At 43.6% G+C, this 21,431-nt stretch overlaps 1 protein-coding gene across 9 annotated transcripts in view; it reads left to right on the top strand.

The window, feature by feature from the left end:
* Positions 1-9,635, top strand: part of ANKRD28 (ankyrin repeat domain 28) — a 218,062-nt gene extending 208,427 nt beyond the window's left edge. For 8 of the 9 annotated variants that reach the window (XM_024989835.2, XM_059884931.1, XM_059884937.1 and 5 more), the window contains one exon: positions 6,372-8,286. In XM_024989835.2, coding sequence (XP_024845603.1) covers positions 6,372-6,658 — 287 coding nt within the window. In that variant the 3' untranslated portion in view covers positions 6,659-8,286. Of the gene's footprint in view, positions 1-6,371 lie in introns of all 9 variants that reach the window. The other variant, NM_001205960.2, reaches the window with a different exon arrangement.
* The last annotated feature ends 11,796 nt before the right edge of the window (positions 9,636-21,431 follow it).

Here is a 21,431-nt window from a genome sequence, read left to right as displayed (position 1 = left end):
CTCTGGTCAGACCTCACCCCCGCCACACTGCAGCACTGTGCTCAGCAAGACCACCAGTGCCCTCCACAGTGTTAGGGTCAGCTCTGCTTTGACTTTACATCCAGAATTCGACACAACCGATCATTCCTTCCTTAGGAATAGGCTTCTAATGTGGAATTTAAATGTATGTGAAATACCAGATGTTAAGGTTGCAGTCTGCCATAGCTAGTGTCTGATACTCCCCCAAGTAGTCTCCACACTTTGCATTTGCCGCACACTGTTCCCTGGACCAGCAGATGCAGATCTCTTACGGCAGGATAAGGGTGGGTCAGAGAGAATGCACATGATGCTTATTACAGTGTCCTTCTTAGGGGTGTTCTTCATTCACAAATATCTGGTTCCTTGAATTAGTAACTGGATGAGGGTTTATAACTTCTTATTTTGTTGTTAAATAACTATATTTACTGGAACTGAGTATTTTTTATTTTACTGATTTTTTTTTTTTTTTTGAAGTGTGACATACAATGTTCTGTTAGTTTCAGGTATACCCATTTTTTTGCATTTTCTTTATGTGGCTTTCTGGACTCCACACTTTCTTGGCTTTCCTCCTACAGTACTATCTTCAGTTTCTTTTGCTAAGTTTCTCTCTCTTCTCCTCAACCTGTTACTATTGGAGGGCTCTCAAGTTCAGTACTTCATTCTTTTTGCCTTCTCTACACATCTACTTCTGTTTCATTGGACACTAAAGCCTTTGTGTGGTTCACAACAGACTGGAAAATTCTTAAAGAGGTGGGAGTATTAGACCACCTTACCTGCCTCCTGAGAAATCTGTATGCAGGTCAAGAAGCAACAGTTAGAACCAGACATGAAACAACAGACTGGTTCAAAACTGGGAAAGGAGTACATCAAGGCTGTGTATTGTCACCCTGCATATTTAACTTCTGTGCAGAGTACATCATGCGAAATGCTGGGCTGGATGAATCACAAGCTGGAATCAAGATTGCCAGGAGAAATATCAACAACTTCATATACACAGATGATACCACTCTATTGGCAGAAAGCGAAGAACTAAAGAGCCTCTTGATAAGGGCAAAAGAGGGGAGTGAAAAAGCTGGCTTAAAACTCAACATTGGAAAAACTTACGATCATGGCATCTAGTCCCATCACTTCATGGCAAATAGATGGGGGGAAAGTGGGAACAGTGACAGGCTTTATTTTCTTGGGCTCCAAAATCACTGCAGACTACAGCCATGAAGTTAAAAGACACTTTGCTCCTTGAAAGGAAAGCTGTGACAAACCTGGAGAACATATTAGAAAGCAGAGCCATCACTTTGCCAACAAAGGTCTATATAGTTAAAGCTATGGTTTTTTCCAGTTATCATGTCCAGATGTGAGAGTCAGACCATGAAGAAGGCTGAGCACCCAAGAATTGATACTTGCAAACTGTGGTGCTGAAAACGATTCTTGAGAGTCCCTTGGACAGCAGGGAGATCAAACCAGTCCATCCTAAAGAGAATCAACCCTGAATACTCATTGGAAGGACTGATGCTGAAGCTGAAGCTCCAGTACTTTGCCTTCCTGATGCAAAGAGCCGACTCACTGGAAAAGACCCTGATTGGGAAAGATTGAAGGCCAAAGGAGAAGGGGTGACAGAAGATGAGATGGCAGGATGGCATCACTGAATGGACACGAGTTTGAGCAAACTCAGGGAGATAGTGAAGGAGTAGGGAGCCTGGCATGCTGCAGTTCATGGGGTTGCAAAGAGTTGGCCACAGCTTAGTGACTGAACAACACTCCCTACATTCACTCTCTGGGTGACCTCATCCAGTTCTGGGGTTCTGAACACTGCATCTGTGCTGAGAATGTGTAAGTTGTGTCTCCAGCTGCCTGACTGACAGCGCACCCTGTGACTGTCTGGTGCACAGGCCCAGACCTGGACTGCTGGCCTGTCCCCGCTGCAAGCCTGCTCTCGGCACAGCCTGGGCCCAGCTGATGACCGTTCCCATCCTTGCAATTGCTCCTTGACCCCCTCATACCCAGGGCACAATGCACCAACATGTACTATTGATCCACCTCCAAGGTATATCCAAGTATGTCCACTTTTCCTCGTCTACTACACCCTTGGCCAGGATCCTTTTAAAATACGTGGGAAGGGTCTTCCCTGGTGGCTCAGTGATAAAGAACCTGCCTGCCAGTGCAGGAGACACGGGTTCGATCCCTGGTTTGAGAAGATCTGACATGCCATGGAGCAACTAAGTCCATGTGCCCACAACTACTGAGCCTGTGCTCTAGAGCCTGGGAGCCACAGCTGCTGAGCCCACAGGCGGCAACTCCTGAAGCCTGAGTGCCGTAGGGCTGTGCTCCACAGTAAAGAGCAGCCACTGCCGTGAGAAGCCCAGCACTGAAGCCAGAGAAGCGTGTGGGGAGATGCTGCTCATCCGAATCTCAGTTTACTGATAGTCTTAGATGATCTCTCGGGGCCTTAGATGATCTCTCGGGGCCGACTGGGTCAGCTCTTTCTGTTACCACTCCCGCTTGTCTCCTCGTCTTACCCCCTTGTCCAGTTCTGCCACGGCGGCTCCTCACACCATGTACATGATGGTGGATGTGCGTCATCATCTTTCTTCCGGCTTCCAACACTCTGCCCCCAGTGGTCTTTGACTAAACCCTTCACCTGTTTCCAGTCTTAGCTCCAGTGTCATCTATTCAGTGAATCCCATCCCGACTACCCTTCTTATACTACAGCCTGCTGATCACCCCCATCGCATTCTCAGTTCTTATTGCACTGCTCTATTCCTTCCTTTTCCTTCTTTCCACAGAGCGTATCTTCTAACATATGAGGGCAGGAGTCTGTGTGCACAAATCTGTTTTGAGTGGTTAGAAGAGCCCCTGGCCACATCGAGCTCAGCGGGTGTGTGTAGGTGATGGTGTGCTGAGCAGTGTGCTGAGTCCTGCAGACACACCGTAGGGTCCAGGACAGCCAACTGCCTTGAACAACAGCGAGAAGAAGCAGGCTGTCAGAAGGCCCTTGAAGCAGTTCAGTTAGAATAAACCTAGAATGCCGTGAGAGATGTCGGGGAAGGTATCCCCCGCAAAGTGCCTTCTGAGCCAGAATCCAAAGGACAAGTGAAAATATGGGAGAAAACTTTCTGAGAGAGTGGTATATTTAATAGAGATACAATGCAGGGCAGCCTGAGTACTAAGTTACACCAAACCAGAGTCTCTTGGGAGAAGGCAATGGCACCCCACTCCAGTACTCTTGCCTGGAAAATCCCATGGATGGAGGAGCCTGGTAGGCTGCAATCCATGGGGTCGCTAAGAGTCGGACACGACTGAGCGACTTCACTTTCACTTTTCACTTTCATGCATTGGAGAAGGAAATGGCAACCCACTCCAGTGTTCTTGCCTGGAGAATCCCAGGGACGGGGGAGCCTGGTGGGCTGCCATCTATGGGGTCGCACAGAGTCGGACACAACTGAAGCGACTTAGCAGCAGCAGCAGAGTCTCTTAGGTCAAGTGGCAAAGGATCTTTGTGTCAGACTAGGTGACAAGTTCACAGTCAGGGTGGGAGGAGGGAGTGGGCAGAGTACGGCAGAGATGTTGCAGATGAAAGAACGTTGATGTTTCTTCCCTCCCCAGGCTCCAATGAATCCCATCAAAAGGGCATTCATCAGAGCCTGGGGAGGGAAGACGTGGCCTGCAGTCTGGCATGGAGTGATGTGGGCAGGGGAGGGGAGGCCATTGTTTAAGATGAGAATGTAGGAGGAAGAGCTGGGTTCACTTAGGAACGTGAGAAAAGTTCACTGGCAACTCCAGGTGAGTAATTGGATATAGACGTATGGACCTGGAGCCCAAAGTCAGCAACATCTAGGTTGGACATAGAAATTTGGGAATCATTCGTTTAATACAGTCATGAAATCCGTAGAAGTGAGTGGTACCACGTACTAAGATAAATTCAGTCTCACCTGATTTAAAAGAAACTTTCACTGTCAGCAAATTATATTTCTGGAAATAAGAAGCAATATAGATTAAAATGAAGAGCCTAAATTGCTAACCTATAGCAGATATTTGGTCACATTATGAGGCTGTACATCAAATAGCCAAAAGATGATCTTTGTTGGTCATTTTCAAGGTTTTATATCGCTTTTCCATATGGAAAGCATAATAAACAGATGACAGTGAAGGTCGCCTGTGACCTGATGTCTTCTTGCATACTTTGCAATATGAGATAGTAATCAGGGTCCAAAGTTGGCAAGTCATAGTAAGTACCCATCTTATTTTGTAATTAATTCTAACCTTCAGATTAATGATCCAGTTATAAATTGCTCCAGTAACAAGAGACGTTGATGATTTAATTAGACTCTGTATTTTCACTGTCCTCTTTCCTGACCCAGACAAGTGTTTCCAGTTTGTTGCACAGATACTTTGTTGTGGTGGTATTGTTCAGTCGCTAAGACTCTTTTTTTTTTTTTTTAAACTTTACAATATTGTATTGGTTCTGCCATATATCAAAATGAGTCCGCCACAAGTATACATGTGTTCTCCATCCTGAACCCTTCTCCCTCCTCCCTCCCTGTACCATCCCTCTGGGTCGTCCCAGTGCACCAGCCCCAAGCATCCAGTATCATGCATCAAACCTGGACTGGCGACTCGTTTCATATATGATATTATACATGTTTCAATGCCATTCTCCCAAATCATCCCACCCTCTCCCTCTCCCACAGAGTCCAAAAGACTGTTCTATATACATCAGTGTCTTTTTTGCTGTCTCGTATACAGGGGTATTGTTACCATCTTTCTAAATTCCATATATATGCGTTAATATACTATATTGGTGTTTTTCTTTCTGGCTTACTTCACTCTGTTGTAAGTGAAACTCTGGCTCCAGTTTCATCCACCTCATTAGAACTGATTCAAATGTATTCTTTTTAATGGCTGAGTAACACTCCACTGTGTATATGTACCATAGCTTTCTTATCCATTCATCTGTTGATGGACATCTAGGTTGCCTCCATGTCCTGGCTATTATAAACAGCTATGACTCTTTGTGACCTCATGGACTGCAGCACAGTAGATTTCCCTGTCCATCACTGTCTCCCAGAGTTTGCTCAAATTCATGTCCATCCTCTGCCACCCCCTTCTACTTTTGCCTTCAGTCTTGCTCAGCATCAGGGTCTTTTCTAGCAAGTCAGCTCTTCACATCAGGTGGCCAAAGTACTGGGGCTTCAACTTTAGCATCAGTCCGTCCAATGAGCATTCAGGGTTGGTTTCCTTTAGGATTGACTGGTTTGATGTCCTTGCTGTCCAAGGGGCTCTCAAGAGTCTTCTCCAGCACCACAGTTTGAAAGCATCAATTCTTCAGCACTCAACCTTCTTTATGGTTCATCTCTCTTTATGGTACATGACTATTGGAAGAACCATAGCTTTGACTAGATGGACCCTGTGATGTCTCTGCTTTTCAGTACAGTCTAGGTTTGTCATGGCTTTCCTCCCAGGGCGCAAGCGTCTTTGACTTTCATGGCTGCAGTCACCATTCTCGGTGATTTTAGAGCCAAGAAAATAGTCTGTCACTGTTCTACTTTCCTCCCATCTGTTTGTCGTGATGGGACTGGATGCCATGATCTTAGTTTTCTGAATGTTGAGTTTTAAGCCAGGTTTTTCACTCTCCTCTCACTCTCATCAGGAGGCTCTTTAGTTCCTCTTCACTTTCTGCCATTTGGTTGGTGTCATCTGCGTATCTCAGGTTGTTGATATTTCCCTGGCAGTCTTGATTCCAGCTTGTGATTCATCCAGCCCAGCATTTAAAGTCAGTCTTGTACTGAAGAAGGGAACATATACAAAGGAAACATTTGTTTGATTTAGGAGCTTTAAACCTAAAGCTTTAAACGTAACAGACTACAGAGGAAACCGAGGTCCCAGATGGATGATTCCTCCACTATCTCATAACTTATCTGCATCCATCCAAGTTTTCTCAGGGTTGGATTTATGTTTTTCTCAGTGGACTATGACCCCAAAAGAAGTTAAATGGTGGCCATGTGTTTTCATTGAACATGCATATTTTGAGCACCAGCTCATAGCCTCACTCACAAATCTGTGCACATTTAGGTTTCTCAGCATGTAAGTCCTTCCCTACAGAACTACAAATTAACGGTGAAACTCCCCCACCATTCTGAATGAAGTTTTACCAGACTTTTCCCCCCTTATTCTAGCCTGATAGCATCTGGGAACTTGGATGGATGCAGGAGGATGAATCATTCTAATTAAGCCAGCTTATTATATAAGCCAAGTAATTTAATATATGTCTGAGGTTGAAGACCAGGGTAGGTTTACTGCCTTTCTTTAGTGAAATGAGTCTCAGGATGAGTGATTTTTAAACTTGTTTTTAATTCCAGGCTATACCCCAGCTTTGGCCTGTGCTCCCAACAAGGACGTTGCAGACTGCCTCGCACTCATTCTGGCCACCATGATGCCTATCTCGTCAAGTAGCCCTTTATCATCCCTGACGTTCAATGCCATTAACCGTTACACCAACACCTCGAAAACTGTCAGCTTCGAAGCCTTGCCCATCATGAGAAATGAACCCAGCTCCTACTGTAGCTTCAACAACATCGGCGGGGAGCAGGAGTACCTATACACTGATGTGGACGAGCTCAATGACTCCGATTCAGAGACCTACTGACCGGCTGAGCCAGAGACCCGGGGAGGCTTCACACTGTGCTTTTTCAGGAAAAAGGCACTTTCTTACTCACATACAAATGCAACCTAAGAGAGATGGCAGAGTGCGCACACAGAAGAAATATGATCACATTAGGAAGAAGAGTTGTAAAGGCACGTTTTACGGAAGGAACTTCCAGTGTCTTGAAACAGACTTGAGCAGAGGGGAACACTTGATGGCACAGAGCCTTGTGAAGCTGTAGGCTTCAGGTTTGCAGTGCCAGGAGTTATTTGGGACACTGCACCCTAATCTGCTCACACGAGCAACACTATCGTGAAAGAAGAGATAAGGACACTAGATTTCAATTTTATCAATAAAACTACAACTAAATTTAAGGGCAATAAAAGTTTGGTACAATAGGCATGATGTGCACAGCAAATTGCCAAAGGACCAAATAACTCGGGTTTTAGTAGAGCACCACTTTGCGGAAACTGGAGCGGGTGAAACTAGACATTATCCAAACCAAACTTCAATATTTCGGAAAATGAAGCTGAGATTTGGTTTTCAATGTTGATTTTTTTTTTTTTTTAAAGAAAACATCTGAAAGCCTTCTAATATGTATTAAACCATGAGAGAAAGCAGATGTATTTTTACATTTTTTTTCTTTTACATAAAAATTTTAAAATTCCAACTTTTATAATATTAGAATTGAAAACCAGCTGACTGGGTGCAGTCAGGGTGAAAATATTTGTGATGTAGACACGTGATAGATTGGGGTCAGACTGTTGATTGCCGGGTTTTGAATGGTTTAGGTTTAAAACTGAACTATTTTTGTTTGAAAATGTAAAGAATTTCCTCAAAGAAGGAAATTTGATAAGATCAGGAAGTGGATGATTTTCACCCTGTTGCAGCCGAGTGGTCCTGGGGAGTGGCGTTTTCAGCCTCACTACTTGGATGGTACACTTTCGTCACCTTTATGTCACCCCCGTGCCTCCACAGTGGGTTAGGGTATTTTTGTTGTCATTGTTTAGTGAAGAATCAAAAAGAAAAACTCCCTTGCTACTCATAAGTTAACATCATCAGGTCTCTTGGAAGGCATTTCTGTACTGGGCAAGGTTTAAAATACTAAAGCCTTTAGGTCTTATTCACATTTAAAGTAGCGTGTTTATAACATGCTACTGTTTAGGGAAAGAAGCGACTGCCAACCAGATTGGAAGACTGCCTTTCAAATAACAAAAAGAGGCGGGGAAGGCTGATGTTGGGCTTTTAAACGACAATTTATAAGGGTCTGCTTTTACTGTAACTGTCACCTTCCCAGTGAAAATGATTTCAATTACGTAGGGGGTCTTCCAGGTTGGGGTAGAGTTCCATAAATTTTGACAAAGTGATTCCCAATTTCATTTTATTCTTTTTGTATCGTGAAACTGGAAACTTTATGACATTGTAAATTATCAGCTGGTTTTTCTGAATATAAAGTGTGAAAACACAGAACAGTATTTTGATCTATTTGATAATTTTGTGGGTTTTTGAAGAATTAATGAGCATGTAAATAGAAATAGTGACTGCTTGAATACTGTATTTACTTGCACTCTTTCAGTACATCAAGATTCCTGTATATTTTAGAGTATAATAAAACACAGATGTGAGTTGTATTTAATGCATAATGTATTTGTATCTGTGCATATTACTTAAAAATCTATAAAGTTTCTAGGGCATTGACTACTAGATTTTAAGCATTTTTTCTAAAATATTTACAGAAATTATAAATGTAATTGTCCATCTTTTCTTTATAGTATAAAGAAGTCATAATGAACCCTTCCTAATTATTAGTGGCAGGAAGGTGTTATATGCATTTTAAAGACAGCAGACTACATTTTCTTTTGTACCTTTTGAAAAAAAGGAAAAAAACTCAAGAGGATTCTAAAAGTATACATATGTGTACTTTCTCTTTCCTTTTAGGAATTCTCTTCTGAATTCCCTGAGGGAATTTCCTAGAGTCTCAGAATTGAAAGAGACCTGAGGTTCATCCAGTCTAGCCTCTTAACAAATGCAGGAGCCCCTTCGACCAGGGTGATCCTCCCACCCTGACACTTGCAGTGACTCTACCTCACCGGGCAGTCCACTCAGTTGCTGAGCAGCTCCAGCTGTTAGAAAGGTCTTCCTTAGGTGGAGCTGAGCCTCCCTCCTTCCCGGGAACTTAGGTCCTTGGGCCCCGGGTCCGTCCTCCAAGAGAACACGGAGAACCTCGGCAGGACGACACATGCCCTCTTCTCTTTTGCAGGCTGCTGGACTCATCTGCTGAAGCCATTTCCAGAAGGACTCATTAGACACGCTGTTAGATTTACTGCCTCTGATGAAACTCAAGGTGTAGCTATAAAGTAACAAGCTGTTCTTAATTTATCCTCACACGCACCAGAATTCAGAGCTTGCGTCATTTTACGTACATGATGCCCTGACTAGGAATACTTGTGAAGTGTGTCTTCCGATCACTGGCCCACTAGGGAAGCTGTTCCGTTGCTTTACGGTCTCATTTTGTGATGGGCTGTCCCCTGGCTTGATCAGCCACTTCCTTTGGTTAGCACCAGCGAGGGCAAATCCCAAAGCATCGTTGTGAGCCACGCTGCAGCAGCACTGGCATTGGAGGAACCCGCGGGCTGCTTGAATGAAGGGGCACAGCGCCCGCGCGCTCCTTTATAGCTAAACCTTGTGCGTCAAAGGCGTCCAGGCCCTATTCTGTAATGGTTTTATACTCGCACAGAATAGAAAAGCCTGCTTGCTTTTTTAACTTCTGCATGGAAGATGACATCTGAAGTATCTGATGTGTATTATAATACCAGCTTCTGCTCTGGAACTGCTTTTAGGGCAGTGGTGATAATAGCAAATAACCTCCTTTAACAAGACAAACAGTACCGTTTAGTTCAGGAGCTAAGTATAGCTGTTGATTTGGGGTTTAATTTGGCTTATATCGGACCTTTTAAATAAAGTTTTTTAATGCAATAAATCAAGTGTCTTTCACGTGCAACCTTCTTTTTCCCTCAAAATATCTGACTAGTGTTGAACTGTAACTGGTTTTTACCTTTCTTTACTAACTTATTGAATTTTCAATAAAGCTGTTTTAGAATTTAGATGAACCTTTCTAAACAAGCATTTTAAATACAGTTATTCAACAAATACTTATTGCTTGCCTGTTACATGCTTGGCAATGGGCAGAAAATGAGCCTCAAAATTGGGGTCTGGTCCTCTTGGAGCTTATAGTTTCATCATGGGAAGGTATGTGCCTAAAAGTGGAAAGTGAAAGTGTAATTGATAAACTGCTAACTGACGCAAGTCAAGACTACAACACGATCCCTGTGGGAAGGGTGAGAACAGACTTCTTGGAAGGGTAGGTACCTAAAAGTGGAAAGTGAAAGTGTAATTGATGAACTGCTAACTGAAGCAAGTGAAGACTACAAGATCCCTCTGGGAAGGGTGGTCAGAACAGACTTCTTGGAAGAGGTGGTATTTAGGCAGAACATTGAGGAACAAATCTGATTTGAGCAGGTGGAGAAGCGGCAAATGATAGCCCGAGTGAGAACAGAATCAGCAGTTCTTAAAATGCTTGGTGGAGGGGAGGTGGATGGAACGGATATCAGCACTTAGCATGTAAACCTACAGAAGTATTTATTATGCACAGAGATTAGATGGAAGTGAGAGCAAGTAGATATAAATAAGCGATGGGAGGAGCAGGCCAGGAAGACTTGAATAACTTTGCCAAATCGTCTTAATGCTGATAATAGTAACAAAGTGCATACACAGTGTTTGTCATGCGCCAGGCAAGGTTGCAAGTACTTGAAATCCGTCTCTTAATCCACACAACTGTCCTATGAGGTAGCTCCTATTCATAGCACCATTTAACACAGGAGGAATGAGGCAGAAAGGTGAGCTGAATTCTGCCAGAGCTTGTTTGGCCCATAATTCATTAGGGTCTAGGTTCACATCCAGGCAGTTCCCACCCTTGGTGTTCGGTCACCTGATGACCTCTGATAACACTTTCAAGTCCTTGTTGAAATTGGCCATTTTGGAACTGGACCATATGCTTGGCCACTAAATGAGGTAGGTTCCTTTCAGCTTTGTTATCCCAGGTCACGAGTTTGAGAAGAAACACAAGTACCGCAACACCTGCCGTGTGCCAAGCAAGAACTGTGCTAGGCTCTGGGCATAGTGCAGGGAAGGCGGCGTGCTACCAGTGTGTGTCCTCCTGGTGGAGCCTCGGTGGAGCCTCAGAGAAGGACAGCTGCTCGTGTTTCTGTTGCTACTGCTGCTTCAAGTCTTGTCAAGCTGACATCCTCACTTGTGCCTCTGCAGGTAGCTGGCGGGCTTGGCTTGGTGGTGCTCAAGCGGGAGCCTGGCTGGACTAGGCCGCGTTGTGAACTGGGCTCCATCCGCCCCGGTCTGTGTTCCTGTGACCTGAGCACAAAAAGGCAAGCCTGCCCTCCGCGCGCACAGGTCACGCCTCTGCCCTCCGCGCGCACGGGTCACGCCTCTGCCCTCCGCGCGCACGGGTCACGCCTCTGCCCTCCGCGCGCACGGGTCACGCCTCTGCCCTCCGCGCGCACGGGTCACGCCTCTGCCCTCCGCGCGCACGGGTCACGCCTCTGCCCTCCGCGCGCACGGGTCACGCCTCTGCCCTCCGCGCGCACGGGTCTCGCCTCTGCGTCACAGTGGTTGATCGGCCACTGCCGAGTCCAGCCTCAGGGAGATGAGGCGCTTGGCGCTGCTTGTCAGAGAAGAAGAATTTGAGTTCAGTTCACAATGAACTTAGCCCTGAAGCGGTGGGCCACACCATCTTGCCATTGTTTTAGGTTTATCCGTGGACATGCCTCGCAGTCTTTGCTCTCTGCCTGCTCCTTCCTTTCTTGTGGTTCCCCTTCTGGTGTAGGAGGTTCAGATATTAAAAAGGGGGCTGCAGAAATGAATTTGGAGTTGGAAAGTTCTTCCCTGGTAGTGTTGAGCTGACAGGGTAGGTGTTGGGTATCAATGCCGTGCCACGCCCCTCCCATGTCTGATTGTGGCCATTCGCTCCAGCTCTCCAGTAGCTAGCTCGCGTCCTCAACTTATCTCCAGCACTCTGTAAGTCCCCATTTCTCTGCCTTCCTCGGTCTGTGTTATTTCTCATTTCCCAGAGAGTGTTGTACCCCTCTTCCCTTTGATTCTTACCTGCCTTCTTTCTTGATTAGGTTTGAAATATAGGCTGAGGTGTGGCATTTCCTTAATCTGAAAAGCCATGATTTTGATTTGATCTTAAAAAACTTCTTCCTCTGTGCCCTCTCAACCTAAAGAAAAATTGCATTTTCGATTTTAAGGCCTTCAGCAAACATTTTTTGAGTCCATACTGTGCAGCACGCACTGTCTTAAAGCCCGGAGCTATGCCAGGGATAAACTTCCTGCTGTCAAGAAGCATACATTTTAGTCGGGGAAGCAAGAGGGATGTCAGCGGTGATTGTTCCAGAGAGAAAGATTTGTGATAGTTGGTAGTTGGGGAAAATCCTTGATTTAAAAGACCCCCATTTATGCACTCAAGAATCGTACAATTTTTGATGTGAGATGCCATAAGATTTTGCTGAAAAAGTGGAAGAATGTTGAAGTAAGAAATTAATAAAAGCAGGAAAAGCATAGACAAAGATGGCAACCTAATCCCCAAAAGCAAACCTGAGGTTTAACTAACCCCAAAGCATGTGAAAGTATTAGTCGCTCAGTCGTGTCTGATTCTTCATGACCCCATGGGCTGTAGCCCACCAGGCTCCTCTGTCCACGGACTTCTCCAGGCAAGAATACTGGAGTGGGTAGCCATTCCCTTCTCCAGGGTATCCTCGTAACCCAGGGATTGAACCGCGGTCTCCTGCATTGCAGGCAGATTCCATGCCATCCGAGCCACCAGGGAAGCCCAGAGCATGTCATAGCTTAACCCAAGCATCAGTTGGCATTTAAAGACAGGGGATCTGGTTTAATCGAAAGTGTTTCTTAGATGCCTGTTGGCTCCACCACCCCTAGTCTGTGACATGTAACTCGCTTAAATCTTTAGCTAGAAATGAACATGGCCCAATGACTGAGGTTAGGTGAGCACTAAGCTCTCAAACAGGCTTTCCGGTAAAGTTCACCACCCCCGCCCGAACATGGAGAGGCGGTTCACTTCTGGTGACAGCGGAGCACTGTGAGTTACATCGCCTCAGACCTAGTGGAAACAGTGCATTTTCACGTTCACGGGAAATTTTGCACTCGACATGGTCTTGAACCCTCATTGTGCCTGCCCAAAGATGGTAGGATCCAGTATACTAGAGAGCACTTCCTTGTGGTTCTGATATTCATGGTATGATATTCATGATATAAATGACAGAATGTGAACGAAGAGAATTCAAGGAAAGGGGGTGTCTGGAGAAGGACTTTGCCTCCTCACATTCTAGGTGCTTGTGAGTGTAGGGGCTTGGGGAGAAATGCCCCGGTTGCCTACGGTTAGGCGAGAAGGAGTCAGGTGGGAGTAGGACCTAGGACGTTGCTAATGGTCCAGAAGCGTTTGCCAAGTGATGTCAGTGAAAACAGCGAGGACCACTGAGCCACGATGAGATCCGTGACCTTCGTGGTGGTACAACTTGCTCTGGTTGCATTCCTCATTCCAGCTCTGGGGGAGCCTTGACAACCAAGCCCATGTTGCCGGTGCAGCCAGACAGCCAGGGAAGGAGCACAGCAAAACGAGAGCCCTTTCAAAGCCTCCCTCCCGAGAACTGTCATCATTTTCGCTGCCTAATGGTTCCCTGGAAGATCCCACTTACCGTGTTGTCAGTAGCTGGGCAAACTCAAAGTTGACCCACTGTGAAAGTTATTTTCCCTGAAGAGAGACTTGTTGAAAGCAATTACAGGAAAGAATTTGGGGGGAATTTTTTTAATTGAAATACATTTGATTGACAGTATTGTGTTAGTCTCAGGCATACAGCAAATCGATCAGTTATACATACACACATAAATAGATATGCTTTCTCAGATTCTTTTCTCTTACAGGTTATTATAAAATATTGAGTATAGCTCCCTGTGCTATACAGTAGCTCCTTGTTGGTTATCTATTTTATGTATCAGTTCAGTTCAGTTCAGTTCAGTCGCTCAGTCGTGTCTGACTCTTTGCGACCCCATGAATACCAGCACGCCAGGCCTCCCTGTCCATCACCAACTCCCGGAGTTCACTCAAACCCATGTCCATCGAGTCAGTGATGCCATCCAGCCATCTCATCCTCTGTCGTCCCCTTCTCCTCCTGCCCCCAATCCCTCCCAGCATCAGAGTCTTTTCCAGTGAGTCAACTCTTCACATGAGGTGGCCAAAGTACTGGAGTTTCAGCTTTAGCATCATTCCTTCCAAAGAAATCCCAGGGCTGATCTTCAGAATGGACTGGTTGGATCTCCTTGCAGTCCAAGGGACTCTCAAGAGTCTTCTCCAACACCACAGTTCAAAGGCATCAATTCTACTAGTGATACATGTTCATCTCAAGCTCCTAATTTATCCCTCCCCTCCCCTCTCCCTTTTGGTAACTATAAGCTTATTTTCTACATCTGTCTCTTTCTGTTTGTAAGTTCATTTGTATCTTTTTTTTTTTTAGTTTCCATACGGCAAGTGATATCCTATGATAATTTGTCCTTCTTTGTCTGGCTTACTTCACTTACTGTGATAATCTCTAGGTCCGTCCGTTGATGTTGCTGCAAGTGGCATTATTTCATTATTGTCATGGCCGAGTAAATACTCCATTGTGTGTGTGTCTGCGTATGTACACATACCCCCACGTCTTTATGCATTCATCTGTCAGTGGATACTTTGCTTCCATGTCTTGATTCCGTGTCTTGGTTGCATAGGTTGCTTCCATGTCTTGGCAATTGTAAATAGTGCTGCAATGAACATTGGAGTTCATGTATCTTTTCAAATTAAGGTTTTCTCTGGATATATGCCCAGGAGTGGGCTTGCAGGATCATATGGTAGCTCTATTTTTAGTTTTTTAAGGAACCTCTATATTGTTCTCCATAGTGGCCACATCAATTTACATTCCCACCAACACTGCAGGACGGTTTTTTCCTGCACACCCCCTCCAGCATTTCTTATCTGTAGACTTTTTAATGATGACCATTCTGGCTGACATGAGGTAATAACCCCATTATAGTTTTGATTTGCATTTCCCTAAAAATTAGTCATGCTGAGCATCTTTTCATGTGCCCATTGGTCATCTGTATGTCGTCTTTGGAAAAATGTCTGTTTAGATCTTGTACACATTTTTATTAGGTTGGTTGGTTTTTGACATTGAACTCCATGAGCTGTACACTTTAGAAAGTAAGCCCTTGTTGGTTGCATTGTTTGCAGATATTTTCTCCCCATCCATAGATTGTCTTTTCATTTTGTTTATAGTTTCCTTTGCTGTGTAAAAACTTTTTAACTAGGTCCCATTTGTTTATTTTTGCTTGTATCCCATTGCTGTAGATGACAGATCCAAAAAGATCTTGCTCTGATTTATGTCAGAGTGTCCTGCCTGCTTTCCTCTAGGAGTTTCATAGTATCCGCTCTTACCTTTAGGTCTTTAATTCATTTTGAGCTTATTTTTGTGTATGGAGTTAGAGAATGTTTTAGTTTCATTCTTTCACATGTAGCTCTCCTGTTTTCCCAGCGCCAGGCAAGAGTTTTAATGTTGCCCTTACCTTCGGAGATGGATAAGAGCTGAGGCAAGCAACAGATAACCAAAAGCTTAAAAAGAAAAGCTAGGGGAAGAGATGTCCATAAGAGTTTGGAAAAGAAATCTAGAATGCCACACACACACATGAACCTGTGTGCCTTCTTGTATAAGACCTAGGCTACCCTAAATTCTTACCTGTGCCTAATTTTGAGGCTCTGCACAAACAGGAAGTGAAAGCCAATTTTCAACTGCCAAGCTGCATTTTGAAGATGTGCCCTTATAGACACAGCCCTTTGGCAAAGACCAGGGAATTCTTTTGGTCCCAGATGTTTAAGGAAACCTCTGTCCAATTATTAGCTGACTGCTAAGCTAAATGAGTAGAGACTTCGCTGGCCACAATGGCAAAAACACAGACTTTACAGAACATGTTCAGAAAAGTCACTAAGCAACCGTAACAATCAGCAGTAACAGCAAACTCTTGGGAGGAGGTGAATCCGATTTCCAGAATTGCCATGTTATATTATTTTAAAAGCCCAATTTTCAACAAAAGGTTGAGATATGCCGAGAAACAACGTAATACCCCTACACAGGAAAAACAATCAATAGAAATGATCCTTGAAGAAGCTGAGACATTGGGTTCACTAGACAAAGAAGCTAAATCATTTATTTTAAACATGTTCAAGGAGCTAGAGAAAACCATGTCTAAAGAATTAAAGTTTTTAAAAAAATACCTCACTAAAGAGAGAATAGAGATAATATTTTTAAAAGCAGATGGAAGTTCTGTATTTGGAAATTACAGTAACTTGAATAGAGGGACTCAACGTTAGATCTCAGGAGACAGAAGAACCAGTGAGTGTGAGAGTAGGTCAATTCCTAGTCTTGAGGAGAAAAGGGGGAAAATGAAAAGTGATCATAGCCTCAGAGACCTGTGAGATCCCAATAAACAGCAACATGCACACAAGGGAAGTCCCAGAAAGAGAAGAGAAAGAAAAGGAGGCAGAATATTTGAAGAAATAATGGCTGAAACTTAATTTCAAAAATGCTAATCTACAAACTCAAAAAGCTCAAAGAACCCCAAGAAGAATATAAACTCAAAGAGATCTAGGCTACAGACATTATAATCAAACTGTCTAAAGACAAAACAAGCATCTTGAAAGCAGAAAGAGAGAAGTAATCCATCATGTACAAGAAATCCTAATAACATTAACAGCTAGTTTCTCATCAGAGCTGATGGAGTCAGAAGGCAGGGATGTGGTAGTCAAGGTGCTAAAAGAAAAATACTGTCCATAAAGAGCCTTATATCCAGCACAACTGTCTTTCAGAAATGAAGGACAGATTAAGATGTTTTATTTATTATTACCTATTTGTTATTAAGAAAAATGAAAACATAAAGAGCAACAGTAATGATAACAGCAAACTAAACTTTAAAAACAGTACAAATCTATTTTTTTTTTAATTTTTATTTCTCATTTAAAAGTCAACTATATAAAGCTATAATTATAAATCTCTGTTGATGGGTACATAATGTATGAAAATGTGAATTTGTGACAATAACACAAAGGAACAGGGGGAAAGGAGCTCACAGGAGAAACGATTTTGTATAACACAGGCAGACCTTGTTTTATGGGGATCTGCTTTATTGCACTTCACAGATACTGCATTTTTTACAAATTGAAGGTTTGTGGCAATCCTGAATTGGGTAAGTCTATAGGCAGCATATTTCTAACAACATATACTCACTTTATATCTGTCACATTTTGGTAATTGTTGCCAAAATTTCAAATTTTATTCTTATTATATTTGTTACGGTGATCAGTGATCATTGATGTTACTATTGTAATTATTTGGGGGTGCCACAAACCACACCTATTTAAGATGGCAAATTTAATACTTGTGTGTTCTGACTGTCCACCACTTATTTCCTCATCTTTTTTCCCCCGGGCCTCCCTCTGCCTGGAAACACAACAATATTGAAATTAGACCAGTTACTAGCCCTAAAATGGCCTCTAAGTGTTCAAGTGAAAGGAAGAGTCACACACCTCTTACTTTAAATCAAAAGTTCAAACTGATTCCTCTCAGTGAGGAGGGCCTATCAATAGCCCAGAGCAGGCCCACAGCTAGGTCCCTTGACCAAACAGCCAAGTTGTAAATGAATGCAAAAGGAAAGTTTTCAAAGGAAATGAAAAGTGCTGCCCCAGTGAACACATGAATGATCAGAAAGCAAAAGAGCCTTATTGCTGATACACACAAAGTCTGAGTGGTCCAGACAGAAGATGAAACCAGCCACCACATTCCCTTACGGCAAAGCCTGAGCCAGAGCAAGTCCCTAGCTCTCTTCAGTTCTGTGAAGGCTGAGAGAAGCAAGGAAGCTGCAGAAGAAGAGCTGAAGCCCGCAGAGGCTGCTTGCTGAGGTTTAAGGACAGAAGCCGTCTCTCTGACTCCAAGTGCAAGGTGAAGCAGCCTGTGCAGGTGTAGAACCTGCAGCAGGTTGTAGCTAAGATGTAGTCAGCTACGCTAGACGACAATAGCGGGGACTGCCTTCCGTTGGAAGGTGATGCCACCTAGGACTTCCATAGCTAGAGAGAAGAACTCAATGCCTGGCTTCAAAGCTTCAAAAAACAGGCTGACTCTAATGTTAGGGGCTAATGCAGCCACGAAATAAAAAGACGCTTACTCCTTGGAAGGAAAATTATGACCAACCAAGACAGCATATTAAAAGCAGAGACATTACTTTGTCAACAAAGGTCCATCTAGTCAAGGCTATGGTTTTTCCAGTAGTCATGTATGGATGTGAGAGTTGGACTGTGAAGAAGGCTGAGCGCTGAAGAATGGATGCTTTTGAACTGTGGTGTTGGAGAAGACTCTTGAGAGTCCCTTGGACTGCAAGGAGATCCAACCAGTCCATCCTAAAGGAAATCAGTCCTGAATGTTCATTGGAAGGACCCTGTTTTCAATGTTCATTTGAAAAGACCCTGATGCTGGGAAAGATTGAAGGTAGGAGGAGAAGGGCACGATAGAGGATGAGACGGTTGGATGGCATCACCAACTCAATGGACATGAGTTTGAGTAAACTCTGGGACTTGGTGATGGACAGGGAGGCCTGGAGTGCTGCAGTCCATGGGGTCATAAAGAGTTGGACACGACTGAGCAACTGAACTGACTGAATGCAGCTAACATTGAGCCAATACTCAGATTCTGAAAACCCTGGGGCCTTTAAAAATATGCTATATAACTCTGCCTGTACTACATAAATAGAACAAGAAAGTCTGGATGACACCACGCTTTTTGATAACATGGCTTACTGGATATTTTAAGCCAACTGTTGAAACCCACTGCTCAGAAGAAAAGATCCCTTTTGCGATGATGGCTCACTGCCAGTGCACATGGCTGCCCAAGAGCTCAGAGGGAAATGGACACTGAGATCCAGGCTGCTCCACACTTGCTGACACAGCATCCGCACTTGAGCGCCTGGACTAAGGAGTGATTTCAACCTTCGAGACATTATGTAAGAAGTACGTTTCCTATGGCTATAATTCCCATCAGGAAGCTTCCACAAGCCTCTTATCCTTATCCATTAGAGGGCAGACAGAATGAAAACCATAATCACAGAAAATTAACCAAACTGATCCCATGGATAACAGCCTTGTCTAACTCAATGAAACTATGAGCCATGCCATATAGGGCCACCCAAGACAGACAGGTCATGGTGGAGAGCTCTGACAAAACGTGGTCCATTGAAGAAGAGAATGGAAAACCACTTCAGTATTCTTGCCTTGAGAACCCCAAGACCAGCATGAAAAGGCAAAAAGATAGGACACTGAAAGATGAACTCCCCAGGTCAGTAGGTGCCCAATAGGCTACTGGAGAAAAGTGGAGAAATAACTCCAGAAAGAATGAAGGGATGGAGCCAAAGTGAAACCAATGCCAGTTGTGGCTGTGACTGGTGATGGGAATACAGTCTGATGCTGTAAAGAACAATATTGCATAGGAACCTGAAATGTTAGGTCCATGAATCAAGGTAGATCAGAAGTGATCAAACAGGAGATGTCAAGAGTGAACATCGACATTTTAGGAATCAGTGAACTAAAATGGACTGGAACGGGCGAATGTCATTCAGATGACCATTATATCTACTTCTGTGGGCAAGAACCCATTAGAAGAAATAGAGTAGCCATCATAGTCAACAAAAGAGTCCAAAATGCAGTACTTGGGTACAGTCTCAAACACAACAGAATGATCTCTGCTTGTTCCAAGGCAACCCATTCAATATCACAGTAATCCAAGTCTAGGCCCCAACCACTAATGACAAAGAAGTTGAAGTTGAAATTCAATGGTTCTATAAAGACCTACAAGACCTTCTAGAACTAACACCAAAAAAAGATGTCCTTTTCATCATAGGGGACTAGAATGCAAAAGTAGGAAGTCAAGAAACACCTGGAATAACAGGCAAGTTTGGCCTTGAAATACAAAATGAAGCAGGGCAAAGGCTAACAGTTTTGCCAAGAGAATGCAATGGTCATAGCAAACACCCTCTTCCAACAAGACAAGAGACAACTCCACACATGAACATCACCAGATGCAATACCGAAATTATATTGATTATATTCTTTGCAGCCAAAGATGGAGAAGCTCTATACAGTCAACAAAAACAAGACCGGGAGCTGACTGTGGCTCAGATCATGAACGCTTTATTACAAAATTCAGACTTAAATGAAGAAAGTAGGGAAAACCACTAGACCATTCAGGTATGGCCTAAATCAAATCCCTTATGATTATACAGTGGAAGTGAGAAGTAGATTCCAGGGATTAGACCTGACAGACAGAGTGTCTGATGAACTATGGCTAGAAGTTCATGACATTGTACAGGAGACAGCGATCGAGATCATCCCCAAGAAAAAGCAGTGCAAAAAGGCAAAATGGTTGTCTGAGAAGGCCTTACAAATAGCTGAGAAAAGAAGAGAACTGAAAGGGAAAGGAAAAAAGGAAAGATAAAAGCATCTGAATGCAGAGTTCCAAAAAATAGCAAGGAGAGATAAGAAAGAGTTCCTCAGTGATCAATGCAAAGAAATAGAGGAAAGCAATAGAATGGGAAAGACTAGATCTCTCTTCAAGAAAATTAGAGATACCAAGGGAACATTTCATGCAAAGATGGATACAATAAAGGACAGAAACTGTATGGACCTAACAGAAGCAGAAGATATTAAGAAGAGGTGGCAAGAATATACAGAAGAACTATACAAAAAAGATCTTAATGAGCCAGATAACCACGATACTGTGATCACTTACCTAGAGTCAGACATCCGGGAATGTGAAGTCAAGTGGACCTTAGGAAGCATATCTCCGAACAAAGCTGTGGAGGTGATGGAACTCCAGCTGAGCTATTTCAAATCCTAAAAGATGATGCTGTGAAAGTGCTGCACTCAAGATGCCAGCAAAGTTAGAAAGCTCAGCAGTGACCACAGACCTGGAAAAGGTCAGTTTTCATTCCAATCCTAAAGAAAGGCAATGCCAAAGAATGTTCAAACTACTGCACAATTCCACTCATCTCACATGCTAGCAAAGTGATGCTCAACATTCTCCAAACTAGGCTCCAACAGTATGTGAACCAGGAACTTCCAGCTGTTCAAGCTGGATTTAGAAAAGGCAGAGGAACCAGAGATCAAATTGCCAACATCTGTTGGACCATAGAAAAAGCAAGAGAGTTCCAGAAATACATCTACTTCTGCTTCACTGACTGTGCCAAAGCCTTTGACTGTGTGGGTCAGGACAAACTCTGGAAAATTCTTCAAGAGATGGGAATACCAGACCACCTGACCTGCCTCCTGAGAAATCTGTATGCAGGTCAGGAAGCAACAGTTAAAACCGGACATGAAACAATGGACTGGTTCCAAATTGGAAAAGGAGTACGTCAAGGCTGTATATTGTCACCCTGCTTATTTAACTTCTATGCAGAGTACATCATGCAAAATGCCAGGCTGGATGAAGCACAAGCTGGAATCAAGATTGCCAGGAGAAATAGCAATAACCTCAGATATGCAAATGATATCACCCTTATGGCAGAAAATGAAGAGGAGCTGAAGAGCCTCTTGATGAAAGTGAAAGAGAAGAGTGAAAAATTT

Source organism: Bos taurus, chromosome 1 (genome assembly GCF_002263795.3).
Source record: "Bos taurus isolate L1 Dominette 01449 registration number 42190680 breed Hereford chromosome 1, ARS-UCD2.0, whole genome shotgun sequence".
Classification (NCBI taxonomy): Eukaryota; Metazoa; Chordata; class Mammalia; order Artiodactyla; family Bovidae; genus Bos; species Bos taurus.
The sequence above is the reverse complement of the archived record's forward strand: the minus strand, read 5'-3'. Positions and strand labels throughout refer to the sequence as shown.